Source organism: Lissotriton helveticus, chromosome 3_1 (assembly GCF_964261635.1).
Source record: "Lissotriton helveticus chromosome 3_1, aLisHel1.1, whole genome shotgun sequence".
NCBI classification, from domain to species: domain Eukaryota; kingdom Metazoa; phylum Chordata; class Amphibia; order Caudata; family Salamandridae; genus Lissotriton; species Lissotriton helveticus.
The window spans coordinates 1,150,987,119-1,151,013,345 of record NC_136061.1 but is presented as its reverse complement, the minus strand read 5'-3'; the positions used below and the strand labels follow the sequence as shown (position 1 = coordinate 1,151,013,345).

Sequence of the window (26,227 nt, the reverse complement as noted above, 5' to 3'; positions counted from 1 at the left end):
AACTTGCTTTTCCCTGCCCCACCTAGAGCGGAGGGAACTGCGAGGTTTTCTTTCTTGGGTGCCTCAACTGGTGAAAACCCTTGCCCTGGTGATCTCTTTTCCACTGTATTTTTGGATCAAAGTTTGGATGGGTCAACCATCACTGTTATTTTGCACAGGGGCATTGTGTTCTTCGTAAGGCAAATGTTCAAATGTTCCTGACATGTAGGGAAAAAGCACTCCCTGTGTATCAGAGATATTTGCCTTTTGCTTCCATTTAAGAAGTTTGTTACTGCTCATCAAAATAGATGGCTGAGTGGGCCGCTTAAACATGGTGGACCACTTGGCATTCAATAGTTGAGAAAGCGTAAGAGCTGCATGGATAGATGTACTTTGATTACACATGACAGACCAGCAGACAAGGATCCCTAGATAAGGCAGGCACTTCTCTACCGGGGGACCAGAGGCAAGGCCCTCCAGTGATCTGTTGGGTTGTCAGGCCACCCACTGTGATGTAAACTGACCCTCCATGTTTTCACCTGGAACTCACTGCAAGTACTTGTCATTTATGTTTCTGATGGCAAAGTCTCTGCCGAAATTCCATTGAAATGAGGAATCGTGTTGTCCTTGCTCCTGATGCTGATCAATGTTCCATCACCTCTCTCAATGTGTGTCTCTGCAGGAGAAGCTGTGCCTGAGAGTGAACAGATCAGTGCAAAGGAGCAGAAGAACCTGGAGCCCTGCGACAACACCCCGCTCATCGATAACATCGCCCCTACCGTCACCACCGTCTCCTCAGACGAAAAGAAGAAGTACGAGGAGGAGATTGCCTTTTTCTACAGACAGCTGGATGATAAGGTTTGACAATTCGAACAAATACTAGCTAGAATTATAGGAATTTGTTGATTTGCAAGTGAACTACTTAGTCTGTGCATGTGATGAATCACTTCCTTCACTCACTTCTTCCTTTTATTTCGAACAGTTGAATGCATTATGACAAGGAATCATATTCGCAATCCATTGTTACTTAGAGTTTGACTCATGTCTACTGTCTAGCAATGTAGCTTGGCAGATGCCAGGAACAATAAACATTAAAATTCCTGCCTGAAATAGATATTGAGTAAATGCGAACTCCTGAAATTTAATTTGGATCCTTATCTTGTGCATTTGCTTTCGTAAGAAGCTGAAGTCATGGCTATTTGATAATTAACGTAATAACAGAATGAGAGAGTAAGGGATTATCCACGAGGGTGGAAGGAGATACTCCTGGTCCCCTGGACCTAAGGCTATATAAACAACAAAAGGAGCATCACCATTGGACCAAATCCATGGTCTCAAATGGGAGGAAGGGAGATGGAGAAGTAACAAAAGAAGGGGTTTATCTTTTGTTAGAAGACCCCTCACTCACCAACCTGGTTGGTGACATGCTTCATCATCGGAGTCCCACCCGGATAGCCGAATGCCATCCGGGTGTGCTGCGACACCTGATTACAGAGGAGCGGGTTTTTTTGTGAATGTGTTGCAAAAAAAGGTGATGTTAAAAACTGTCCAAGTATAGCTTCCAGGAAACAATTTATTCTGAAGTTACTGGACAATGTTAAAAACCGTAATGAGATAATAATGGCTTAAATGACCAACTGTATCTATGTGATTTGTGAAATACGGTCTACATGTTTCAACCTGTGATGAGATCTACCAGGTTTTCGTCAGGACCAAGTGCGTGGGACCTGGGCGGTATACACACACTAACGTGTACCCAACCCTCGGTCCCAGAGACCAAACTGTATACTTGCAGTAGGTGTCCTCACAGCCTGATTAGGTGAGGAAAAAGAAGAAACTCAGGAAGAGAGTTTCAAGTGCTTCACGGGGGTAGGAGGATGGCCTGTCCTGCTTAAAACTATTAGTTTTGCAGAAGTAAGAGGCCATTATGCCTATACGCCATCCGTATATCCCACTGAGAAACAGTGGGATCTTGTGTTCCTAACTGAGACATGGCTAGATGAAGGATCTACGCCTGATGCCCTAGAGGCACTTCCAGAGGGATATACAATATACAGACTGGATAGACCTATAGGTAGAGGAGGGGGCATTGCAATTGTAGTCCAGGAAAGTCTCCGATGCCAACTGGACTACTCTCCCATCTCAGACAGTGAGGCAGGGAGCTTCACTATTAAAGTGAATAACAACTACACGCTGAAAGGCATGTTAATATATAGACCTCCAGGCCCCATAGCCAGGTTTGAGGAGAGTCTGGTTGAAGGCATTATGGAGACCGCGCTTTGTAAAGATAAATTTCTGGTACTTGGAGACCTTAATTTACACCTTAACAACCCTTTCGATAATGTCAGCAATAATTTTTGTCAAGCATTAGGAGCCCTCCAACTGAGCCAAATCGTAAGTGGTCCTACCCATCAGTTAGGACACTTGCTTGACCCTATATTCGCTAACTGGGGGGAAGTAAAAGCTACGACCCCTATACCCATCCCCTGGTCGGACCACCACATAGTACCTTTTACTATACGAATTCCTGGAGGTAGACCTGTGCAGCCAACAGTACTGTACCATCTTAGGCGGAAATGGGCTACCTTCTCCCAGTCTAAATTTTGCGAGGCGCTGACTAAAGGAGGAAACCCTGGGGGGGATGATGTAGATACAGCTAACACCTATCTCTGCAAACGCATTAATGAGGTGCTTGACTGTACAGCTCCTCTTCTAAAAGCCAAATCCGGTGGCCGCGTTCAAAAAACTGCCCCATGGTTCAATGATGAATTACGTGCTATGAAAACCGCACTGAAGAGAGCCGAAAGACAATGGCGTAAGGCTCCTTCCAAAGATACTAGAGACTTGGCTGAGAGGCGGCTCTACCATGCCTTAATTAGGAAGTCTAAAGCTGCGTATTACACGACTAGAATCAGTGAAGCTGGTAACTCAATGAAAGAGTTGTTTTCACTCTATAAAACTCTTTCAAGCGGAAAACCAGCTATTGTTCCTGATGACTGTTCACCTGAGTCCTGTGACAGGATCGCAGATTTTTTTGCCGAAAAGATTTCAAAAATCTACTCGGCATTTCCTACACTGTGGTAAATAAATAATTAATTACCGGTACTATTTTTGAATACAGTGAATAAAACAGATAGCTCAATAAATAAGAGACAGGATTCGAGGTATCTGAGTCTAACAGGCTTTAATCATGCATAAGGGAAGGGACAGGAACGGGATAGCCTGCACAGAAATAGAAGGGATGGCAGCTGCCAGGGGCAGGGAAAATGGCAGGAACGCCAGGGGAAGAAGTGGGTACATCACATTAACAGTACATTGTATATATACTATAACAATTACATTACATTCAATACAGTAGGCGTAGCAGTAGGCGTAACTCGTAGCAGTCGCGAAAGATAAGGACAAAATGGGTGTAACAAGAAGGCGTGTACAGGGCGTATACATAGACATGTGATGAAGACGTCACAGAAGTGTCATAAATGGGGTGGAAACATGGAGGGGGCTACCTGAGCAGCTGGGACCTTTAACCTAGTGGTGCGCGCAAACGGGCAATGACGTGTTACCAGGAAGAACTGGGGCTATGACTTCTGCGCTAGAAGAGGAGACTAAAGTCTGCGGTGTCAGGACGATATGTACCTATATCATATCTGGTATCTGGTGTTTGGAGTACATGTTGATAGAATCCAAAAGTTATCAGGGCAAAGGCTACTTGACACTAAGACTGGTGCATGCATTATTCTACATGTATTACGTGTGCGAGGAATATTCTATGAATATTAATACAGTATTTCTCTTACATGGAGACAGAAAGGCTAGACCATAGCTGGAACTATTGATGCGATTCAGTAGCTTAGGAATGCAGAGAAGGAGGGCTGAACTGATAACTAGAAGCATAACATACTCTTGGCAGACAGGCAGGCAGAGCCAGGCCGGGCCGGGCACTGTGCGGCAGGAAGTAAGTGAAGGGTCAGGGATGCAGGTGGGGGCTACATCGCTCCTCGGAGTGGGTTCAGGAGACTGGAGCTTGAATCTGATGTCCGGGCCCTTTTGAGGCCTAGGAACGGGGACAATTCAATGAATTAACGTGCACACTGTAAAACGTGGCAACATAGGCCTAATACTCGTTGCTTTCACGAGAACTGGAAACTGGCATACTAGAGTTGGACACAACTATGATTGCGTCTTTAATCGATCATAGGGGGATACAGGCATATCGATCATGCACATATAACATAGGATGGGGAACACGTAGGCACACATAACATGGCAAAATTTACTTTTCCACATTCCCTCCTTGTGCCCTACGTTTCCATCAGGAAACATCAATATTCATGATACCATCTATCTGTTCATATAGCATCATTTGCTCGTCTCGAATTGTCTTAGAACGGAATTTAGGATTAGGAATACAAGAGGTAGCACACATGCCGCAAATCGCAGGGCCACATAGTAAACAGAGGCAGCTACTGAATATGATCATTACTGCTATACCTAGGAATGACAATACTTTCCATCCCCAGGCAGATATGATACTCCAGAGCCAACCGGACCATGTCCAGGTGCCTGGATTCTGGTGTAACTGATGGGCAATTTTATGAAGTCTGGTTATAGCTGAATAAACAGACGGCGCGTTATTAGGAATGAAAATGCAGCAACTAGATCCGATGACTCTACATGCTCCTCCTCTATCGGCCAGTATGACGTCAAGAACGAGACGATTATGGAGCACAACAAAACGCATAGCAGATTGCTCTTCGGTTAAGTTACCTAGAGCGGAAGTAGTCTCATTCACTACCGCTTCAAGGGTTCTGGTTAACCTACGTATTAACTTACTATTCTGGACAGGTCCTATAAAGAAAAAGAAACCTTTATTTGAAGTCTTGATATTGTTCTAGAGCAGTTTCAGTTTGATCGACAATTTGGGACTCAGTCTCCCTTCTATGTCTAACGTGTACTAGATGTGTGTTTCTATGATAATCAGATGGGGCTAGGAAAACTGGTGGCAGTAGGAAGGCAATATAACATGTTCCATCCCAATCAAGGGGCAGACGAACATATGCGGTCTGACCACAAACAAAATAAGAATGACGTGAGGCTTTGAAAATAGATTTCCCACTGTCACTATACTCGACCACAGTAGTACAATCACTATGTCCTACATGTGCGGAACCATTCTTTCTGACACATAAGTCGCCTTTGACTGGTAGTACTGAAATGGCAGGCAAATCTGGAGTAGTATCGGACTGGACATTCAAGACCATGAAATTCGAGGAATAATTACCTAAATCATATACTTCATTTTCTAGATCTAACCCTGTTCTATGGGAAAGACCTTGCTTGTCTGGGAAACATGTTCAATTCAGAAGGGACATATCAGTGGAGGATGACGTTAACGTGGACCATGCTCCACACGAACCATTATGTGAAAACGGATAGGGAAAAAGTGGCAGAACTCCCTTCGGTGTCTGGAAAGGGGGGAGTCGACCACACACCCAACAATTAGTGGCATTGCTGGTCTGGTGTGAATAATGCAACATTCGGATGAATGTGTTGTTACGCATAGCAAGACGATAAGATAACTCGTGAGGAGGCAGATCACTAAATGTGTGCTCTACTGTAACATTAGAAAACATATGTACATGTGAAATTGGAAAACATAAATGTAAAGCATAACTTATGCATGTAATCATAAGACTCAAGAATAATAAAAAGAAAAGAACGATAATACATCTTTTAGAGTTTTGACTAACTCTCTCACTGTGTGGGTCTGTCTCATACATGTCAGGAACCTGTCTAACCGTTTCACCCGAGAGGGACTTAGACAATTAAACTGGCTGACTTACTTTACTAGACCGGAGTTTTGCTTTATACTCCTGCTGCGGAGTTTTCTCTAACAGGGGAATTTTGAATTCAGAGTCTGTCTTTGGGCAGTCCTTAAGAATAGGGCAGTCTTTGATAAATGTATTTTGTCGCAATCCATGGAATTTCTTGATATGGCTGGTATGCACCCAGCCTTTACGACCCTCGAGCTTGACGGCGGTCCTTGTTGTTAATAACACCAGCTGGGGCTCCTTCCAACGGGGCTCCAACGGACTTGAACGATCAAAATTGCGTACCAGGACGAATTCTCCCGGAACGACTTCATGCGGTTTCACCTCAGTGTTGTCTGGAAATGCAGCGGCAACCTGTGAACGACAAGAGTGTAGGGCAGACATCAAGGAAGCTAGGTAATCTGTCAGCATATTACTGGAAACGTCTGTAATCTTTCGGGGCATAGGTGTACCCCACATGTTTGGAGGGCGGCTGAATACGACCTCGTACGCGGACAGACCTGATCTGGAATGTGCAACCATTCTCATATAAAAAAGAGGAACTGGCAGAGCTACTAACCAATCTACACCTTTTTCTACACACACTTTAGCAATGCGGATTTTCAAAGTCTGGTTATGTCTCTCTACGAGACCGGCTGCTTCAGGATGGCGTACACAATGGAACTTCCACTGGTACCCTAACAGAAGGGAAACTTGTTTCATGAGCTCGGATGAGAATGGCTGGCCGTTATCTGAATACACGACCCTAGGTAATCCATAGCGGGGAAAATACTCACGAACCAACTGCCTGGCAGTGGTCGCAGCTGTGTAATCTGGAACTGGATATGCTTCTGTCCACCTGGACAAAGCGCATACAACTACGAGGACATACTTGAAACCTCGACATCGCTCCATCTGAATACAATCCATCTGGAGGACTTCAAAAGGGTGGTCAGGAGGATGGAATCCACCTTGTTCCACCGGGACACTTTTACCTGGATTGAACTGACAACATATCATACAGGTACGTACTTTCTGCTTGGCTGCTGCTCGTAAATGCTTGTTGAACCAGAGGTTCTGAATACTGTCTAACATAGCTTTTTCTCCTAGATGTGCTGGACTATGTGCGGTGTTAATAATGACTTGAACCATAGAGTCGGGGAGGAACCATGTGGCTTTTCCCTTCGTCAACCATCCTTGATCTGTCTGGACCCCTCCTTGTTCGGACCATTTCTTGATTTCATCGGGAGTAGCATGTAACTGTATATCTATGACATCTTGTGTAGGGTCCTTAACTGTCATACAAGTAGTCTGATCTGGAGTGAGTGTCTGTGTCGTGTTAACTGGAATGTCTGGAGTCTGAGCTGTGAGCTTGGCTGTTCGATCTGCTAGATCGTTACCTTGGGAAATAATATCAGTGACTTTCGTATGTGCCTTGCACTTCATGATAGCGATAGCTGTCGGTAAATGTATTGCATCTAACAGAGCTTGAATGAGGAGACCATGCTGGATCTTGGTTCCATGAGAAGTCATGAAACCTCTCCCCTGCCAGAGCACTCCAAAGTCGTGTACGACTCCGAATGCATAACGTGAATCTGTGTATATGTTTACTTTCAGGTTCTTGGCACGTATGCAGGCTTGGGTCAGAGCGACTAGCTCTGCTGCTTGAGCAGACAGGGTGTCAATACGATGTGTTTCTATAACTTCGGTGTCAGTAGTCACTGCATACGCGGCTACTAGTTCTCCTGTACTTGTTCTCATACATGAACCATCCACATAAAGTGTCAGGTCGGGATCAGATAATGCAATGTCTGTCAAGTCTTGTCTTGGCTTTGTCATGGTGTTAACAACTTCCACACAGTCATGTGTGGCAGGATTTGAAGTAACTGACGGTAACAGTGTAGCTGGATTTAAAATGTTGCAGCGTCTGATTTCTATGTGTGGCTGAAACAGTGTCAGTTCATAACCTGTTAAACGTGCAATTGTCAAGTGCTGAGTCTGTGTTCGGTTTAAAAGAACTTCCACGGAGTGTGGAACTTGTACTGTCAGGGAATGTCCTAACACTATGGAATCACTTTGTCTGATAGCTAGAGCTGTGGCTGCAACTGACTTGAGGCACACAGGCAGAGCCTGGGCCACCGGATCTAATGTGCTAGAAAAATAAGCGCAGGGCTTGTATTGTCCTGCTTGATCTTGTGTGAGAACAGATAATGCAGTACCATCACGTTCAGTGACAAAAAGTGTAAAAGGCTTACTGTAGTTCGGTGTTGCTAGAACAGGTGCTTGGCATAAGGCTTTCTTTAATTCATTAAAAACAAGTGTATGTTCCTGGGTCCAAGGGAGGACAGTCGATACGGCTGCCTCCTGTGTCGTTAACTGTATCAGTGGCTTGGCTAGAAATGCATACTGAGGAATCCATTGTCTGCAGTAAGAAGTGAGGCCGATAAAAGCTCGTACCTCCTTCTGTGTCTTGGGCTGTGGAAGACGTGCTATTAACTGGATACGGTCAGGTGTCAACTGCCTACCCCTCTTGGACAGTAAGTGTCCCAAGTAGACCACTTGCTGGACACAGAATTGCAATTTGGAAGGGGACACCTTGTGCCCCATCTCGGCCAGAAAATACAGGACTGTAAGTGACGCTCGCTCGCAGTCACGTTCAGAACGGGCTGTGATCAGTAGATCATCGACATACTGGAGCAGGGCAGTGTCAGTTGGCATGTGAATATTGTCTAGTTGTCTTTTAAGTGCTTGACTGTAAATGCTAGGACTTTCTGTGAAACCTTGAGGTGCTCATGTGAATTTATAGCTTCTTCCATTTAAACAGAATCCGAAAAGGAACTGGCTGTCTGGATGAATGGGGACACTGAAAAATGCGTTCTTGAGATCGATAACTGAGAAGAACGTAGCTTCAGAATCAATGGCTGTCAAGAGGGAAGAAATATCTGGGACTACTGGGTACTGGGGTATGATACATTTATTAAGTTCTCGAAGGTCAATCACTAATCGATATACTGGAGGTGCATTTGGATCAGTACGTTTCAGGACTGGAATGATAGGAGAATTACATACATTGGAGTCAGTTTCTACAACTACTCCTTGGGCAATAAGCTCGTCAATAATTTTGGATAAGGCTGCTACAGCCTCAGGCGGCAATTTGTACTGTCGGATTCGGGGTAAAACAACACCTTGCTTTAGAGTCACACGATGGGGTGTGATATGCATACAACCTACATCAGTTGGACCTTGCGCCCATAAATGCTGTGGTATATTCAATAATCTTGGATCAAAATCACGTAATACATAATGACCTTTAAAATCTCGCAAGAACAGGCGGCCCCCTTCTGGGGAGCAGCATATGACTGCTCCTAATTCTTTCAACGTCTTAATGCCTAACAAATTTTCTGGACAAGATTTCGTGAGTAACAAATCAGTAGTTCGGGACAATGGACCGACTTCTAGAGTAACTGGTTTCGATATTTCATTAACAATAGGCTTTCCTGAAAATCCAAGGGAAACATTTCTAGAGCCTGAGAGTGGAGCCCCTGGAACCTCTTCATGACTGATGGTAGTCCTACTTGCCCCTGTATCAATCAGAAACTTTCTGTCTTTCCCCAATACCTGACTGTGTACATAGGGACCCTCTTGATCTACAGGTATCTCGATGAGAGGCAAGCCTACCTCCCTCTCTAGGCTGTTTCATGAATATGGCTGGTAATCTGGATACTCTGACTGTGCATACTGGTACATCTGTTGTGTAACATGCTGTGTTGCAGCGATAGGCTGCGGTACTGTAACTGTCTGTTGTGCATTCTGTGGTGGCTGGGAAGTCTGTGAAACTTGTTCTTGTCTAGGCGGACGTGGTCTTTCTTTAGTTTTACCAGTAGCTATGTTGTGTTTCAGAACTGCACACTCGTTTATAAAATGACCTGGCTGTTTACAGTAATTGCAGGTCCCTTTAACGGGAACTGCAGGATGACTGGCTTGATTCGGACCCCTCTTCTGACTGTCTTGTGGAACAGACTGTGCAACTAATACTTTCATTTTTGTGTCTTTCATACGTCTCCTTTCGTGTTCCTGCTCTTCCCTGATTCTGTTCTGGTGATACTGGAGCATTTGTAGCATCTGTGACGGAGAATTAGCTTGCCAGGTGCTTTCGACTTTCAAGACTCGATTTTTAACTTGTGGACTTGAATTCTCGACTAGTTTAGTAACAAAAAGATGAGGGTATGATTCACTACTTGTTTTCAGACCACTATTAATAATAAAACATTTTTCAAATCTAGAATAGAAATCACTAGTATCTTCGTCTTGTTTCTGTTTGCAGGCTGAGATGGCATCCCAATCTTCCTTTTTCGTGGCTAGTAATCTTGGCAAAACTTGTATCAATAACTCGGGCAATTCTTTAGCTTTATCCCCAAGACCGGTACCTGGTACTCGTGAATTATCTTCAGCTTCTAAAGCTGTCCAGTCTATCTTTTTCTCTCCCACCTCCCATTCTTTTTCTTTGAGTTTTTCATATATGCCCGCAGGCAACAGGACCTTTAACATTTTAATGATATCAGGATACGTGTATTCTCCCATACGGAGCATGTCCTTTAATTCACGGTGGAACCCTGCTGGATCTTTATCGTGACAGGGAATTAACTTCTTCATTTCTAAGAGTTCCATCTTTGTGATGGGGGTGTAAACAAATACTCGCTCTAGACCACCACCCTCTTTCTTGACTGGATGTACTTCTCGTAACGGATTCTGTCTGTCTATGTAGAATGATTTACTTTCTGGGGGTGAGACGTGAACAAAATGTGGATTCAGAAACGTTCGGTATTTGTGGCGCTGTTCTAGAATGACACTAATTAAATCGGTACCTAGACCTTTCCATCTGTACTGGAGTAACTCGTTCAATACATCATGTAGAGGACCTGGATCAGAATGCTGTTCCTCATACAGGGTAATGAGATGCTGGATCATATACATACCCACCAGTCGTTGCTCGGCTGGGGGCAGTTTCAGAAACATTTGTGCCACTATTTCGTCTGGAAAAGTGGTAGAATCAGTAGTCCACCGGACTGCTGATCGGGCTAGTTCTTGTTCATGCATTGTACTGAGCTCACTATAACCTATTCCTGATTTCAGAATGTGATCGGTAGCTTGGAATACTTGCTCAAGAGAACACTGTTCTGGTACTGGAGGAGGAACAGTTTTCTTGTAATCTAGGCGTGAGTGTCGGTCGGAAAGTCTAGTTCTACCTACATACGCTATTCTGGAGGTATTCTCGTTGTCTACCTCTTCAGTAGAAGAGTCATTCTCTTTCTCGGTTGCTTGTGTTGCTTCTCGTTTCTCGTGTAACTTTATTATTTCCCTACGAATTTTCTTGTACATACTCTCTATACAATTTTGTGTCTTGTGTTTTCCCTCGGCTATATTGTCACTCCACCTGGTCAGGACTTTCATTTCTTCTTGATCTTTTTCTGGACAATCTTGCTCTCGTATTAAACAGTTAATTAAAAACTTTAAAAGCATGAGCTGAGTCTCGACCTTTCTCTGAACCATGGCTTCGTGAACACTTTCTGGATTCACTCCTGTACGGATAAAACGATATATTCGGTCTAGATGTTCTCTCATATCGGGCAGGGTGTCCAAATAGTCGGTCACCCGTCTTAAACGTAATGAATATATGACCATGGTACCATCGCCTGGAACTGGATCATAACGACATTCGGTAAGTGCTCGCTTGATATCTACGTATGTATTCACTTTTGGCGTACGCTGTAACGCTAGTTCATGTAGCGTCAGACGTCTGGGTTGAGGCGGGGTACGAGGAGAATCTCCCCCCGCGGCTCCTAAACTAGAATCGTCGGTGTGTACTGTACGTGCTGGGAGAGTGACTGATGTAGCGGGTACATGTACTGTGGACTGGGCCAGGGGTGCTGTAACAGGTGCTGTAACATTAACTGGACCCACGGGACCAGTGGCTGGAGGAACAGGAATTACATTATTAACGGGAGCAGGCGGAACAGGATTTGCATATTCGGGGACTGTATCGTCCAAATAGGACGAGAGAAAAATATCAGCTGCGGTCGGTTTATGACGTAGTTTAGTCGGGACCAATGGCGGCGGAAAATTACAGGGTGCTTCCGGGGTTGCTTTTGGCAAGCCCTCGGCAAGAAGAGGATACATACCCTTAATAAGGGCATTTCTCTGTCTGTCTGACTGTTCTGCTCTAACTCGTTCACCTACTTCGATTAATTCCCTTTCTTGGGCTCTTGCTGAGGATTCTCTACTTAATTCTGTTTTTCTGATTTCTTTTTCGGTTCTTTTATGAGATTCTTTGCGCCATAACTCGTTGGCATCTTTCTGGGACTGTCTGGCTTTCTTTTTCCATAACGCTTCTTCTACTCGCATGATGCACTCGGCATCCCATGTACCTGATATGGGCCATCTATATTTCTCTTCTAACTCCTTGGTATAGTCCACCCATAAGTCTAGATATAATATGGCACCTAAGCCATGCTTATGATACATAAAATGTCCGGGACTGTCCCTAGGCGGGACAGGAACTGCTTCCTCGAGTAACCCTTTCCGGGTCTTTAACTGACGTAACTTGGAGAACAGAGGCATTCTAGACTTGAATCCGAACACAATACAATACACGGTAAACACAGTAATGAATAGAAAAACAAATCACTCATACCACGACATTGAAAACACATTAAATAACAGTTCGGACAGAATATTACCTGAAATACTGAAAACAAAACACATGAATTTCTCGAGAACGAAACTTACTAGAATTACTAGATGCACTGCTAAAACAGTACGAAACATACCGGCCCCATAAAGAGACACGTCAGGACCCGCATCCACCTAGGTGAACACTTCGGACTGGATCTGTGTACCCAAACCCACTGGACCAGAGACAAATTAATTGACCCTGTCTAGATACTACCCCAGCAACGGTACTCACCGGGCAGCAAGAACGGAAGGCCTCGGACTGGACTGGACTGCTACGACGTCGGACTACGAACTTCGGACTTCAGTTACAGGTGGGCCTCCGGATACCTCGGACCTTGTACTCTCGGCTTGGGCTTTGGTCGGGACTCGCCGCGTTCCTCACCGCCTCGTCTGGATGCTGGACCGCAACCTCCGTCTCCTCCGTGGGCCTGAGGGATACTTGAAGCAGAAATATCTGCACGTGCACGGTATGGTTCCGTCACGGCTGCAGAGGGTCAGGGGGCCTGCGTGGCGTCGCCGGCGCGTGGGGAAAGGGCAAGTCCCTGTTCGGGCGCCATTATGTGGTAAATAAATAATTAATTACCGGTACTATTTTTGAATACAGTGAATAAAACAGATAGCTCAATAAATAAGAGACAGGATTCGAGGTATCTGAGTCTAACAGGCTTTAATCATGCATAAGGGAAGGGACAGGAACGGGATAGCCTGCACAGAAATAGAAGGGATGGCAGCTGCCAGGGGCAGGGAAAATGGCAGGAACGCCAGGGGAAGAAGTGGGTACATCACATTAACAGTACATTGTATATATACTATAACAATTACATTACATTCAATACAGTAGGCGTAGCAGTAGGCGTAACTCGTAGCAGTCGCGAAAGATAAGGACAAAATGGGTGTAACAAGAAGGCGTGTACAGGGCGTATACATAGACATGTGATGAAGACGTCACAGAAGTGTCATAAATGGGGTGGAAACATGGAGGTGGCTACCTGAGCAGCTGGGACCTTTAACCTAGTGGTGCGCGCAAACGGGCAATGACGTGTTACCAGGAAGAACTGGGGCTATGACTTCTGCGCTAGAAGAGGAGACTAAAGTCTGCGGTGTCAGGACGACATGTACCTATATCATATCTGGTATCTGGTGTTTGGAGTACATGTTGATAGAATCCAAAAGTTATCAGGGCAAAGGCTACTTGACACTAAGACTGGTGCATGCATTATTCTACATGTATTGCGTGTGCGAGGAATATTCTATGAATATTAATACAGTATTTCTCTTACATGGAGACAGAAAGGCTAGACCATAGCTGGAACTATTGATGCGATTCAGTAGCTTAGGAATGCAGAGAAGGAGGGCTGAACTGATAACTAGAAGCATAACATACTCTTGGCAGACAGGCAGGCAGAGCCAGGCCGGGCCGGGCACTGTGCGGCAGGAAGTAAGTGAAGGGTCAGGGATGCAGGTGGGGGCTACATCGCTCCTCGGAGTGGGTTCAGGAGACTGGAGCTTGAATCTGATGTCCGGGCCCTTTTGAGGCCTAGGAACGGGGACAATTCAATGAATTAACGTGCACACTGTAAAACGTGGCAACATAGGCCTAATACTCGTTGCTTTCACGAGAACTGGAAACTGGCATACTAGAGTTGGACACAACTATGATTGCGTCTTTAATCGATCATAGGGGGATACAGGCATATCGATCATGCACATATAACATAGGATGGGGAACACGTAGGCACACATAACATGGCAAAATTTACTTTTCCACAACACAACCCATTAATGGGACAGATTTTGTGGAAATCCCAAGGGAATGGGGAGACAGACATAGGTTGACCAACTTTGTCACCCCGCCTCCAGAAGATCTCCTAAAAATCTGCAGATCTGTAAAATCGGGATCTCCACGGGACCCTACCACACCAAAACGCTTAGCGAATAGCCTAGTGGTATTGGAACCTTACATTAGGCATCTACTAGACGTGTCTTTCAGCACCATGACCGTACCTAAAGACTGGAAAAAAGCAGTGGTCCTGCCACTTAGGAAGAAACCAACTATTAGCTTTGAAAAATTAGAGAACTTACGGCCTATCTCCCTTTTACCCTATCTGGCCAAAGTGGCTGAAAAAACGGTCCATTTGCAATTAATGGATTTCGTGGATAAGGCTGCCTTATTACACGATACCCAATTTGGCTTCCGTCCTCGCCATTCAACGGAATCTGCGCTCCTGATGGCGGTGGAGACCCTACGTCAGGGGGTGGACGAGAGTCATACTATGGCCCTCGTCCTATTGGACCTGAGTGCAGCATTCGACACTGTAGCTCACACCACCTTGCTACAGTGTCTGAATAGTGGAGGAATATCTGGAGCTGCACTCCAATGGATCCAATCCTTCCTGACGGGAAGAAGTTTCCAGGTCCGCCAAGGTGACCACTATTCCAGAGACATAGGATTGGGCAAGGGCGTTCCCCAGGGATCGTCCCTGAGCCCCACCCTTTTCAATCTCTATGTCTCCCCAGTGGCTCCGATTGCTGTGGGCCACGGGCTGCAAATTGTGTCCTACGCTGACGACACGCAGCTGGTAATCTCCCTTTCGCGTGCACCCGGCCTTGCTATGGACAGTTTCAGGGATTGCATGCAAGATCTTGCAACTTGGATGTCCACTAATTGCCTTAAATTAAATGGCAACAAGACCGATGTGCTCGTGGTGGGAGGGAACCCATCTGTCTGGTCGTCGGCGTGGTGGCCCCCATGTCTAGGTGAGGCCCCAATACCCCGGCAGGAAGTTAGAAATCTTGGGGTTTGGCTCGATGCTAACCTGTCTTTTGGACCCCAGATAGACAGAGTGGCGGGCGTCTGTTTCAGCGTTTTAAAAAGTCTACGGAAGGTCCTAGTCCTCCTTCCTACGTCCGCCCGTAGAACGCTGGTGCATGCCCTAGTTACATCCCGTCTAGATTATGGTAACCTGTTGTATCTAGGAGCAACCTGTAAGGCAATAAATCGCCTTCAGGTGCTACAAAATGCGGCAGCCCGTCTTATACTAAAACTCCCTAAAAGGTCGGACTCTAAAGCTGCCCTTCAGACCCTTCACTGGCTGCCAGTAAGGAGCAGAGTTGAATTTAAATCTCTCTGCACTTGTTATCGTATCCTTGCTGGCAAGGCGCCAGTACCACTCCAGAGCCTAGTCACCAGGTACGCACCATCACGCGCTCTGCGCTCCTCACATGGAGGCCTATTAAAGGTCCCTAGGGTGAAAAGGGCCTGCATGGGAGGAAGATCCTATTGCTACCTGGTGGCGAAGAGTTGGAATGCTCTACCTCTTAATCTTCGCCTGGAACCCTCCGAATCTAGTTTTCGGAGGAAACTAAAAACATTCCTATTTTCAAGATAGCCGAGCCCACTCCTCTTTTTCTGCTTCTGAGTCTCTCAGTCTCAGCGCGGGGATACGCTTTCAGCGTCACCATGCGCTTTACAAACTTCCCTTAATAATAATAATAATAGTATATGTAGACCGTATTTCACAAATCACATAGATACAGTTGGTCATTTAAGCCAACATTAGTATCTCATTACTGTTTTTAACATTGTCCAGTAACTTCAGAATACATTTTTTCCTGGATGCTATACTTGGACAGTTTTTAACATCACCTTTTTTTGCACTACATTCACAAAAAAACCTGCTCCACTATAATCAGGTGTTGCAGCACACCCGGATGGCATTCGGCTATCCGGGTGGGACCCCGATGATGAAGCATGTCACCAACCAGGTTGGTGAGTGAGGGGTCTTCTAACAAAAGATAAACCCCTTCTTTTGTTACTTCTCCATCTCCCTTCCTCCCATTTGAGACCATGGATTTGGTCCAATGGTGATGCTATTTTTGTTGTTTATATAGTATTTGATAATTAAGCTACCATCTCTATCAGAACCGTCTGCAAGCGACATGAGACTTTCCAAGTGATGTGTGCGCTATACAAATGTCACTGATTAGATTTGATTTGATTTGCGGGCAGGCCTTTAGTGCCTGCACGTTTAGAGCATGGCTGCCTTGCCATCTTCCTTGGGTGTGTGTTTCTAGGGTACTAATCAGCCAAGACAAAATGCCGCAGCCCGCTTACTTTACCGCATTCCGAAAACTGATTCTATCTCAAGCTCTCTACGTTGACTGCATTGGCTTAAAGTTGAGAACCGCATCAAATTTAAAACTTTAACCTATATGTTCGAGATTAAAACTGGCAGGTACCCGGAATACTTAAACACCATTGTCCACCAATATGTCCCGTCACGTTTCCTCCGCTCATCCACTCAAGTTAAATTTACAGTTCCTAGGCACAGATTGTCACATATGGGTGGCAGATCCTTTTCTTGCCTGGGCCCGCTTTGTGGAATGCCCTCCATCTGTCATTTAGGAAAGAGATCATCTTTGCCCACTTTCGTAAGTCATTGAAAACTTGGCTGTTCAATCAATAGATTTTTTTTCTTCTTTTTTCTCTCTTTGGTCCCTGTCAGGAGGCGCCGGGAAACCCTTGGGTAGCTGTGTGCCTTATACATTTGAAATAACATAACATAACAAGAGGCGATGAAAACAAGGCTCGAGTTGTCTCTCAGCTTCCTCTGCTTCCCTCTACCCCTCTCTGTAGGCTGCTTCATTGTCAATCAATTTACACATGGATGTGCCCTAACGCCTTCCCAATGGCTCCCTCCAAACAAAATATCTGGTATCCTGTCCAATGAAATCCTGGCATAATCCACCCTCACCAAAGAAAAAAAATCGTACCCGGTATCGTCCATCCTTGCTAACATCACTCAGTCCCGCTACCTCATCCCTCCTGCAAGAAGAGGAACAAAAAGCTTGCCGGCTACCCACTTTTATTACTGAAAACAAGGAGCATCGGGTCAGACAGATCCAAAGCGTTAATAAAATACAAAAATATACCTTTATGTTGCCTGGGGTGATGGCTAGCATTTACATGTAAACCCATACGGGTTCTAAACTGTCGGCTGAACAATCAGGCGCTGTGGGGGACACTAGATATAACATTTTAGGATACCCTGAAAATGACAGTCAGCTGGAAATACATGTAGAGAGCCAGGCGGGCTCTACCCTACAATGTATCCACACTCATGCATCCACTCCACCCCTCAGGGCGGGCACGCCCCGAGGGTATAATAAACCCCGGCGAAGATCGCTCGTGGTCTTCCCGGCTAGCTGAGATCAGAGTGTCTGTCCAGTTATTTGTATAGGTGTCCCCACGTGACTAGGCCCAGACCTACATCACCACAATACACACATACCTCTAGTGCATAATGAGCATACATGGCATGAGCCATATCTGAAGGGCATTTGGCCGATCGAACTTGAACTTTACGGTCATTACATAGGATGCTCACATAATGTAGTGTGTCAGAAACTTTGCCAACCAGTTCATGCTCCATCAGCTGGAGGATCACCCAGTATTGTACAACAGAAATGTAAAACCTGCTCCTCGCTTCCAGTGGCTGTTCACTATCACACATCCCCACAAAATGCTGGCTTGCTTCTATCACAATCGAGAATGAAAAGCATTTAGAACTATTTAGCCGTCTTTGTTTCACGAGTTTGAGGGGAAATGCAGCTTTATTAAGAGTCAGATGTATCACTTTTATGAAGCAGGGCTTGGCCACTCTCATTGGCTTACTCCGAGTTGCAATCAGCCATTTTTGAATGTCTATAACTGGACTGTGAACTGAATGCTCTAATCTGATTACATAATGTACTCAATGAATGTACACATTTATATGTGCAAAGGCCCTCTACATATGCAAAGGTCTTCACCGTGCGACATTAACATTATTTTATTTCCCCATTTGAATCAAAGAAACTGTGCTCTCATTTCATTGCAATAAAAAAAAACGCATTGAAATAACGGAGAAATAAAACACACATATTCTTTCTTGTAGGACGATGAGATCAACCAGCAGAGTCAGCTAGCGGAGAAATTAAAACAACAGATGGTGGATCAAGAGGAGGTAAAAAATGCGTGAAAAGCGATTATGGAGCAAGCGTGCATGTTGCTGTACTTTCCATGGTTGTCCATGAATCCAGCCTTTCAAGGGCAAACAGTTTTCCATGCCCTGCTTCAGTCAAATGGCTATCAGCAAAAGGCATGGTGCTGCTAGCAATTTCCTACCAAGCGCGAAGAGTTCGTTCACTCTCGGGTTCTTCGCTCCGGCCTGCATGTGCCAGGGTCTGATAACAGACTCTTGCAGGATAAACTTTAAAAGCAATAATCCAACCAGATGTTTTAATGCGGTGCCTCTGAGCGCTATTACTCACATTAAAGTGTTTCTCACATTCTGGCATTTGGAGTTAGAAGATGATTATATTGTACTCGGCTCAGCAAATTCTCTAGTCAAATTCTGTAGATGTGGCATAAGGGCCGGAGCTGCCGATTTGGAACCAGGGCCGGACTGGGATTGCAAACCAGCCCTAGAAATTACATCCGACCGGCCCTCGAGAGGTGGGGAGCATCAGGCGGGAACACTATTACTGCTCTTTTGTTACAGGGGGCCAGTTTTGCGAAACCGGCCCCCAGTAACAAAAACGGTCCCCACTGGTCCATAACCAGCCTCCACCCTTCCACCCCACTGGGGAAATGCCCGGTGCCCGCTACGACCAGTCTGGCCCCGTCTGGAACAGGGCAACAAGGTTCAAGTCCGGGTGCTGGCTGAACATTCTGTGATTCTGGGCAAATCACCTAATCGCCCTGTGCCTATAAATAAAAAATATGGCCTTGTGTAATATAGTCCAGTGCGAATGTAAAGGGCTCTGATGCCTTTTGATCTAATTCGCGCGATATAAAAGAGCAGAAAAAAATGGCAAAATATGTAAGTGAAATGCCTGTAAATTGGTGCTGCTATTGACAAGTCTTGCATACGCTCCTTTGAGCCAGGCGCCTATCAATAGAGCTTCACTCTGATGCCTGCCTTCTGTTTCCAGCTTTTGGCCTCCACCAGAAGAGATTACGAGAAGATACAGGAGGAGCTGACTCGCCTGCAGATTGAAAACGATGCTGCCAAAGATGAGGTGAAGGAGGTGCTGCAGGCTCTGGAGGAGCTGGCAGTCAACTATGACCAGAAATCTCAACAAGTGGAGGATAAGACGAGGGCCTCCGAGTTGTTGGTGGATGAGCTGACGCAGAAAACTGTAAGAGCATTAATTGTTTCTCATCTATTGGTAGTGCTTAATTTTGATTATAATGAGAGTGCATTATTATTGCTATAACCATGGAATTTCCACTTGGAGCAAACTGGTTCCCTGCCTGTTTTGATACCAATGCACATCTGTTTCGAGATTTGTGTTATTAGCTATGATTAATATTTACTAGAGTTTTGTGGATGGTTAAGCATCAGAACGGGTTACGGGAACCTCCCAAACATAGAACCTGCTGGCATTTGATCGATGATTGGGATTTGTGGACAGGATCATCTACCTCTCATTTAGTTTATCTTACTTGGAGAACACATTCTTACTTGTATTCTTTACATTACACAGTTTTGTATGTTTGATCCTATTGCAATCACCATCTCACCTGGTGTTTTGTGATACAATGCAAAGTATTAGCTGTGCTTTGGTGCTAGAAATTATTCCAGAAGTCCGGGGTGTCCAAAGTATCTCCCAGAGTGCCAGATCCTCGACAGTTATTCAAGATAGTCAAATACAGTGAAGATGAATTACATTTAGGTTAATTGCACGCACATGTATCTTATGTTCACATCTTTACATTTTGGTAAGGATTCAGTTCTCCTCGGCCTTCAATGGACAACCCTGTGCCGCATTGATCATGTGTTGATAAATGTAGGGCAGGCTAGACCTACCCTTACATACATGATGTGCGATAGCAGTGGACTGTGGCCTGATAGCATGAACCTTTTTTTACCACCTACACTAAATAGCCAAGAAGTTAATCCAGGGGTCCATTATGCCTTGGTGTTCCATGTTCCTTTGAGTAGGCAACATTAGAGTTCAAGAAATTTGGCAATGTGAAAAATAGCTTTCCCGAACAGTTGGCTGTATCTTTCTATCTCTATCCCTCATGTTCATGTTTAGCATTGTGATAAATACCTAATCCTAGAAGATAATCAGAATAACATCTGCAGCATTTTTGTATCTGATTTGGAGGCTCTAAGCTTACGGTTATGCAAATAGGGCCCTACTCATAAGGCGGGGCACCTTCTGGATCCAATTTTGTCCAATCTTTGCTATGACTGTAGTACTCCTGCGCTTCAGTTAGACTGGTCCGACCATTTTATAATTTCATTCAACCTGCAGCCTTCCACATCTAGGGTAGTGGCCCCTCCTACTAGCTCAGGTAGTCTCAGATCTTGGGGCAAGTTGAATATGCAGTCTTTTAATACTATTCTCTCTACTAGCATAGCTGATGTCACTTTACCTTTGCTTTCATTAAATACTGCTCTCTCGGACTGGCTAAGTAATGCCATTGACATCTGTCTTCCCCCTGTACCCAAACGCAGCTTTACTCATCACCCCCCTGCCCCATTATTTACAAATGATCTTAAAGTTATTACGTCTAAATGTAAAGCACTAGAAAGAAGATGGAGGAGATCATACTCTAACTTGTAAAGATGCTTACAAAGCTGCTCTTAAAAGGTATCATTCAGCGTGTAAAGAGGCACGCATTTTTTTTACGTTGCTAACACAATAACTAAGGCATCTAATCGTCCTCAGGCTCTATTTTCGGTAGTGAAGAAGTTAGCTGGCTCTTATACCATCCATCCTCCTCCTGTCCTTGATGAAAATCAATGTAAAAACATTGCTGACTTCTTTATTCAGAAGGTGGAACTTATTTACAAGTCACTCTCAGCTCCTTCCCCTTCCTTGTGTAGTATGGCTTCTGCATTTCACCCTACATATCACAGTAATTGTGACCAGATAGCCAAGATTTCTTCCTGGCACCCATTTGAAAAGGCGTCTTTCCAAAATGGTTTAAAAAGTATTAAATCTGGGTCTCCTCTTCATCCTTTGCCTATTAACATCCTTTGTCAGCTCTCTGCCACATCTAAAGGTGTCCTTATCGATCTTCTTAACGCCTCTATGCAGGAAGCCTTGCTACCCCCCGAGTGGAAGCGAGCCATGGTCATCCCTTTGTTGAAAAAGGCCGGAGCAGATCCTTCTGTACTATCTAACTTTAGTAAAGTCAAAGAAAAATCCCTGGAGAAATGTATGTATAGGGATACCTAAATCCGAATAGGCAGTATAGATACCTCAATTTAATATTAAACAATCTGGTCACGGACTAGTTTGTGATGTTCACAATTTTTTTATTAAAATATGCATCATGGTTAAAATTTCAGTAGGAATACAGTTGTACTGAAAACATACAATAAAATAGCATACATTAAAAATAACGGAGTTTCAAAAAATTAAACAACAATTAAAAAACAATTGAATCTGTTCAAATTCAACTGAACAACACAATACATATAAGAGTACACAATTTCTAAATTATCGACATACTTTCATTGAAGAGAAAAGGATAGACAAAAAGACAGAAAAGACCCCTCTATAGGAAAAATAAGGAATGTAGTTACAGATAAAAAATTATTCAACAGCCTATCCAATAATATACTAGAAGCCCCGGTATTGCAGTGTGCAAAATATCCAGAATTCTAGAGGCTTGAATTCATAAGGAAGTACAAAAAGGCGTTGACGCGTTTCGGTGTATCAGCACATGAATATAGCTACACCTTCATCAGGACGGTATCGATAGGGGTCATCTGATTCAATTGGTGGAAATCAAAGCTTTATTTTGAACACTAGATAACAGACTTGGTGTTGGTCAATTTTCACACAACTCCAAGGGTACGATGTGGACCGTTTTATTTTCGGATAATTCCAATCGTTTTGTTAGGTGGTACAGGTTTATGTTCTTTATTTCATGTTTATATTTCCTTTAGACCTGGAATCCTTCGTTATGGGTTATATCCTCCCTTTATTTCGTGCGGTACCCCCTTTTATTTAAGGAGGGGTCACTTTCCCCGTGGTTCGCCTTATGTTTCAGTCTCGTCACAAGTCGCTTGATAACGATCAAATGGGCATACACATCTATCTTGTCAATTTCGGTACGGGTACTTCCTCTCTCATTCTCTCGTAAGATGATACGAGAGAATGAGAGAGGAAGTACCCGTGGAAAGCGCCGCATCGAAATTGACAAGATAGATGTGTATGCCCATTTGATCGTTATCAAGCGACTTGTGACGAGGCTGAAACATAAGGCGAACCACGGGGAAAGTGACCCCTCCTTAAATAAAAGGGGGTACCGCACGAAATAAAGGGAGGATATAACCCATAACGAAGGATTCCAGGTCTAAAGGAAATATAAACATGAAATAAAGAACATAAACCTGTACCACCTAACAAAACGATTGGAATTATCCGAAAATAAAACGGTCCACATCGTACCCTTGGAGTTGTGTGAAAATTGACCAACACCAAGTCTGTTATCTAGTGTTCAAAATAAAGCTTTGATTTCCACCAATTGAATCAGATGACCCCTATCGATACCGTCCTGATGAAGGTGTAGCTATATTCATGTGCTGATACACCGAAACGCGTCGACGCCTTTTTGTACTTCCTTATGAATTCAAGCCTCTAGAATTCTGGATATTTTGCACACTGCAATACCGGGGCTTCTAGTATATTATTGGATAGGCTGTTGAATCATTTTTTATCTGTGACTACATTCCTTATTTTTCCTATAGAGGGGTCTTTTCTGTCTTTTTGTCTATCCTTTTCTCTTCAATGAAAGTATGTCGATAATTTAGAAATTGTGTACTCTTATATGTATTGTGTTCAGTTGAATTTGAACAGATTCAATTGTTTTTTAATTGTTTAATTTTTTGAAACTCCGTTATTTTTAATGTATGCTATTTTATTGTATGTTTTCAGTACAACTGTATTCCTACTGAAATTTTAACCATGATGCATATTTTAATAAAAAAATTGTGAACATCACAAACTAGTCCGTGACCAGATTGTTTAATATTAAATTGAGGTATCTATACTGCCTATTCGGATTTAGGTATCCCTATACATAGATTTCTCCAGGGATTTTTCTTTGACTTTACATTGTCATTTAGTACCCTGTTCCCTGGAACGTGTGGGGTCTTCTCTCAATTGATTAACTATCTAACTTTAGACCTATATCTCTGCTTCCGGCTTTCTCAAAAATTTTGGAGAAACATATCAATACTCAACTGACACAACATATAGACAAAGTTGGCTTTCTTCATTATTCGCAATCCTGGTTCAGAGCCAACGTTTCAACTGAAACCGCTCTGCTTGGGGTTACTGAGAAACTTCGCCAGCATCTCGATCGTGGGGAAACTGCGGCACTCATTCTATTAGATTTGAGTGCCGCATTCGACACTGTGTCGCATAACATCTTGCTTAATGCCCTTAGGTCTCTTGGGCTGGACGACACTGCCCTATCCTGGTTTGCTTCATTCCTTGATGGTCGCACTTTTCAAGTCTTTTCTGCTAAGGCATCATCCAAGATCTGCGTATCAGCACATGGAGTCCCACAGGGATCCATTTTAAGCCCCCTGCTCTTCAACATTTATGTTAGACCTCTGGCAGAGATTGTGGAAGAGGCGGGTCTTTCCCTATATTCGTAAGCGGATGATACGCAGATTGTATTTTCGCTTTCCACTACTAAAGACGCTACAACATCTGGCCTTCAGTGCGGCCTACGGCAAGTGACAGAGTGAATGCACCTTAACTTTTTGAAGTTAAATGGGGATAAGACTGAGGTCCTTATCCTGGGCAAGCACAAGGACCTATGGGGCCCTCACCATTGGCCTCAGGAAATGGGTTCCTTTCCCCTACCTGTCACCCACGTCCGTAACCTGGGCATCATTATTGATGATAGTTTCTCTATGAGACACCAGGTGGCGAGTGTTGCTGCCATCTGATCTTGAGGTAGCTTCGTAAGGTCATTTGGATGCTTCCTGCCTCAACCCAACGCACAGTAGTCCAGGCACTCATCACCTCTCGCCTCGATTACAGCAATGTTCTACATCTCGGTAGCTGCCAAATGGTACTGAGAAAACTACAGGTAGTTCAGAACTCTGCAGTACGCCTTCTTTGTCAAGTTCCTAGACAGGCTTCCATCTCGCCGTATTTACGTGACCTTCACTGGCTTCAAATTGATCAAAGAATTAAATTTAAAACCCTGTATTACATCTTTAAAATCAAACAAGGTGTGGCACTAGTGTATCTGCAAGAGCTCATCCATCCTTACATTCCTTCTCGTCCCCTGCGCTCTACAGCCCACGGAGACTTTGTGATTCCCAGATTTAAACTTGCAAGAATGGGAGGCCGCTCCTTTTCTTGTCTTGGCCCCAAAATCTGGAATTCTCTTCCGGTGTCCTTGAAAAATGACCCGTCCTACTTCAGCTTTCGAAGAAATCTTAAAACTTGGCTCTTTTAGTAGCAAATGGTTCTTGACTGCTCCTTTTCTAGCAATTTGTGTGCTAGGCTCCGGGAAACCCTTTTTGGGTAGCTCCGCACGTTGCAAAACTAATTTAATAATAATAATAATAATAATCCTTTTCCCTTTTTTCAATATTCATTCCATTCTCATTTGAAGTCGTTGGCAAATCTGAAGCAACTACTAGGCTCCACCAATTGGATTACCCATGCTGGCATCTTTATAGGATGCAGCATGTATTTCACCAAAAATTGCAAGACATCAGGTTGTCAAAACTGCCTGCACACAATGTACCACTGTTTTGTGCTAACTCACAAAAATTAAGTGCTGAGGACTGATCTTTCCATTTGTTGGACTATTTTAAACTTTTTTCGATGATAGAAATATCAAATATCCACCTTCTTGTTATTGAAACCATAAGCTAAAAAATAAATGAATTCCATTATTTTTAACACCCAAAAATGGTCTGTCTACCTTGCATTGCATGGGGAAAAGGGGGGAGAAAAATACAGGTTCCAATGACTGTATTATCATTTTATTATTATGCTACATTTGTTATGCATGAGTGATCATAAGGCAAACAAAAGGAGATGATGGCCGGTGCACTGAAACTTTTCAGAAACTCACCCCAGTCACAGATCTGGGTTGAATCCATCATCGTTCTTTAGCTCACTTCTCCATTCCAGTTCAGACCCAGCCATAAGCAAATCAGTCTTGACCCTGTGCCTAATGGGAACAGCCCAGCTCAAACTGCCAAGCCAGGTCTTCCCTGGACTGGAAACAAGCATCCTGGGACCCGTTTCTGGCTAATCAGCTGTCATCAGCCAGGCTAGCCGGAATCCAGTGGCAAAGTGAGCAAGGGACCCACGTCTGGGCATAACCTGCCAGCCAAGGGTGAACAAAGCAAACACAATGAGATGATGGACGGAGCGATGTCTGGGTTTAATTCATTCATCCTTTTGTTCTCTATGCCACCCCAGTTTGGACCCAGCCATATGCAAATCAGTCTTGACCCTGCCCCTCAGGGAAATTGCCTAGCCTGAACTTCCGGCCCCGGTCGTCCCTGGACTGCAAGCAGGCATCCTGAGACTGGTTTCGGGGTATCCTTCATCAGCCAGGCTAGCTTGAATCTAGTGGCACAGAGAGAAAGGGACCCACGTCTGGGTTCACCATTGACCACTTACGGCGAGAATAGCAAACACAACAAGTTTAGCCACTT

General features: G+C 44.3%; 1 protein-coding gene across 1 annotated transcript in view; it reads left to right on the top strand.

The window, feature by feature from the left end:
- Window positions 1-26,227, top strand: part of KIF5C (kinesin family member 5C) — a 612,753-nt gene that overhangs the window by 359,757 nt on the left and 226,769 nt on the right. The window contains exons 12-14 of the mRNA XM_078681761.1: window positions 662-837; window positions 18,458-18,526; window positions 19,497-19,703. Coding sequence (XP_078537887.1) covers window positions 662-837; window positions 18,458-18,526; window positions 19,497-19,703 — 452 coding nt within the window. The remainder of the gene's footprint in view (window positions 1-661; window positions 838-18,457; window positions 18,527-19,496; window positions 19,704-26,227) is intronic.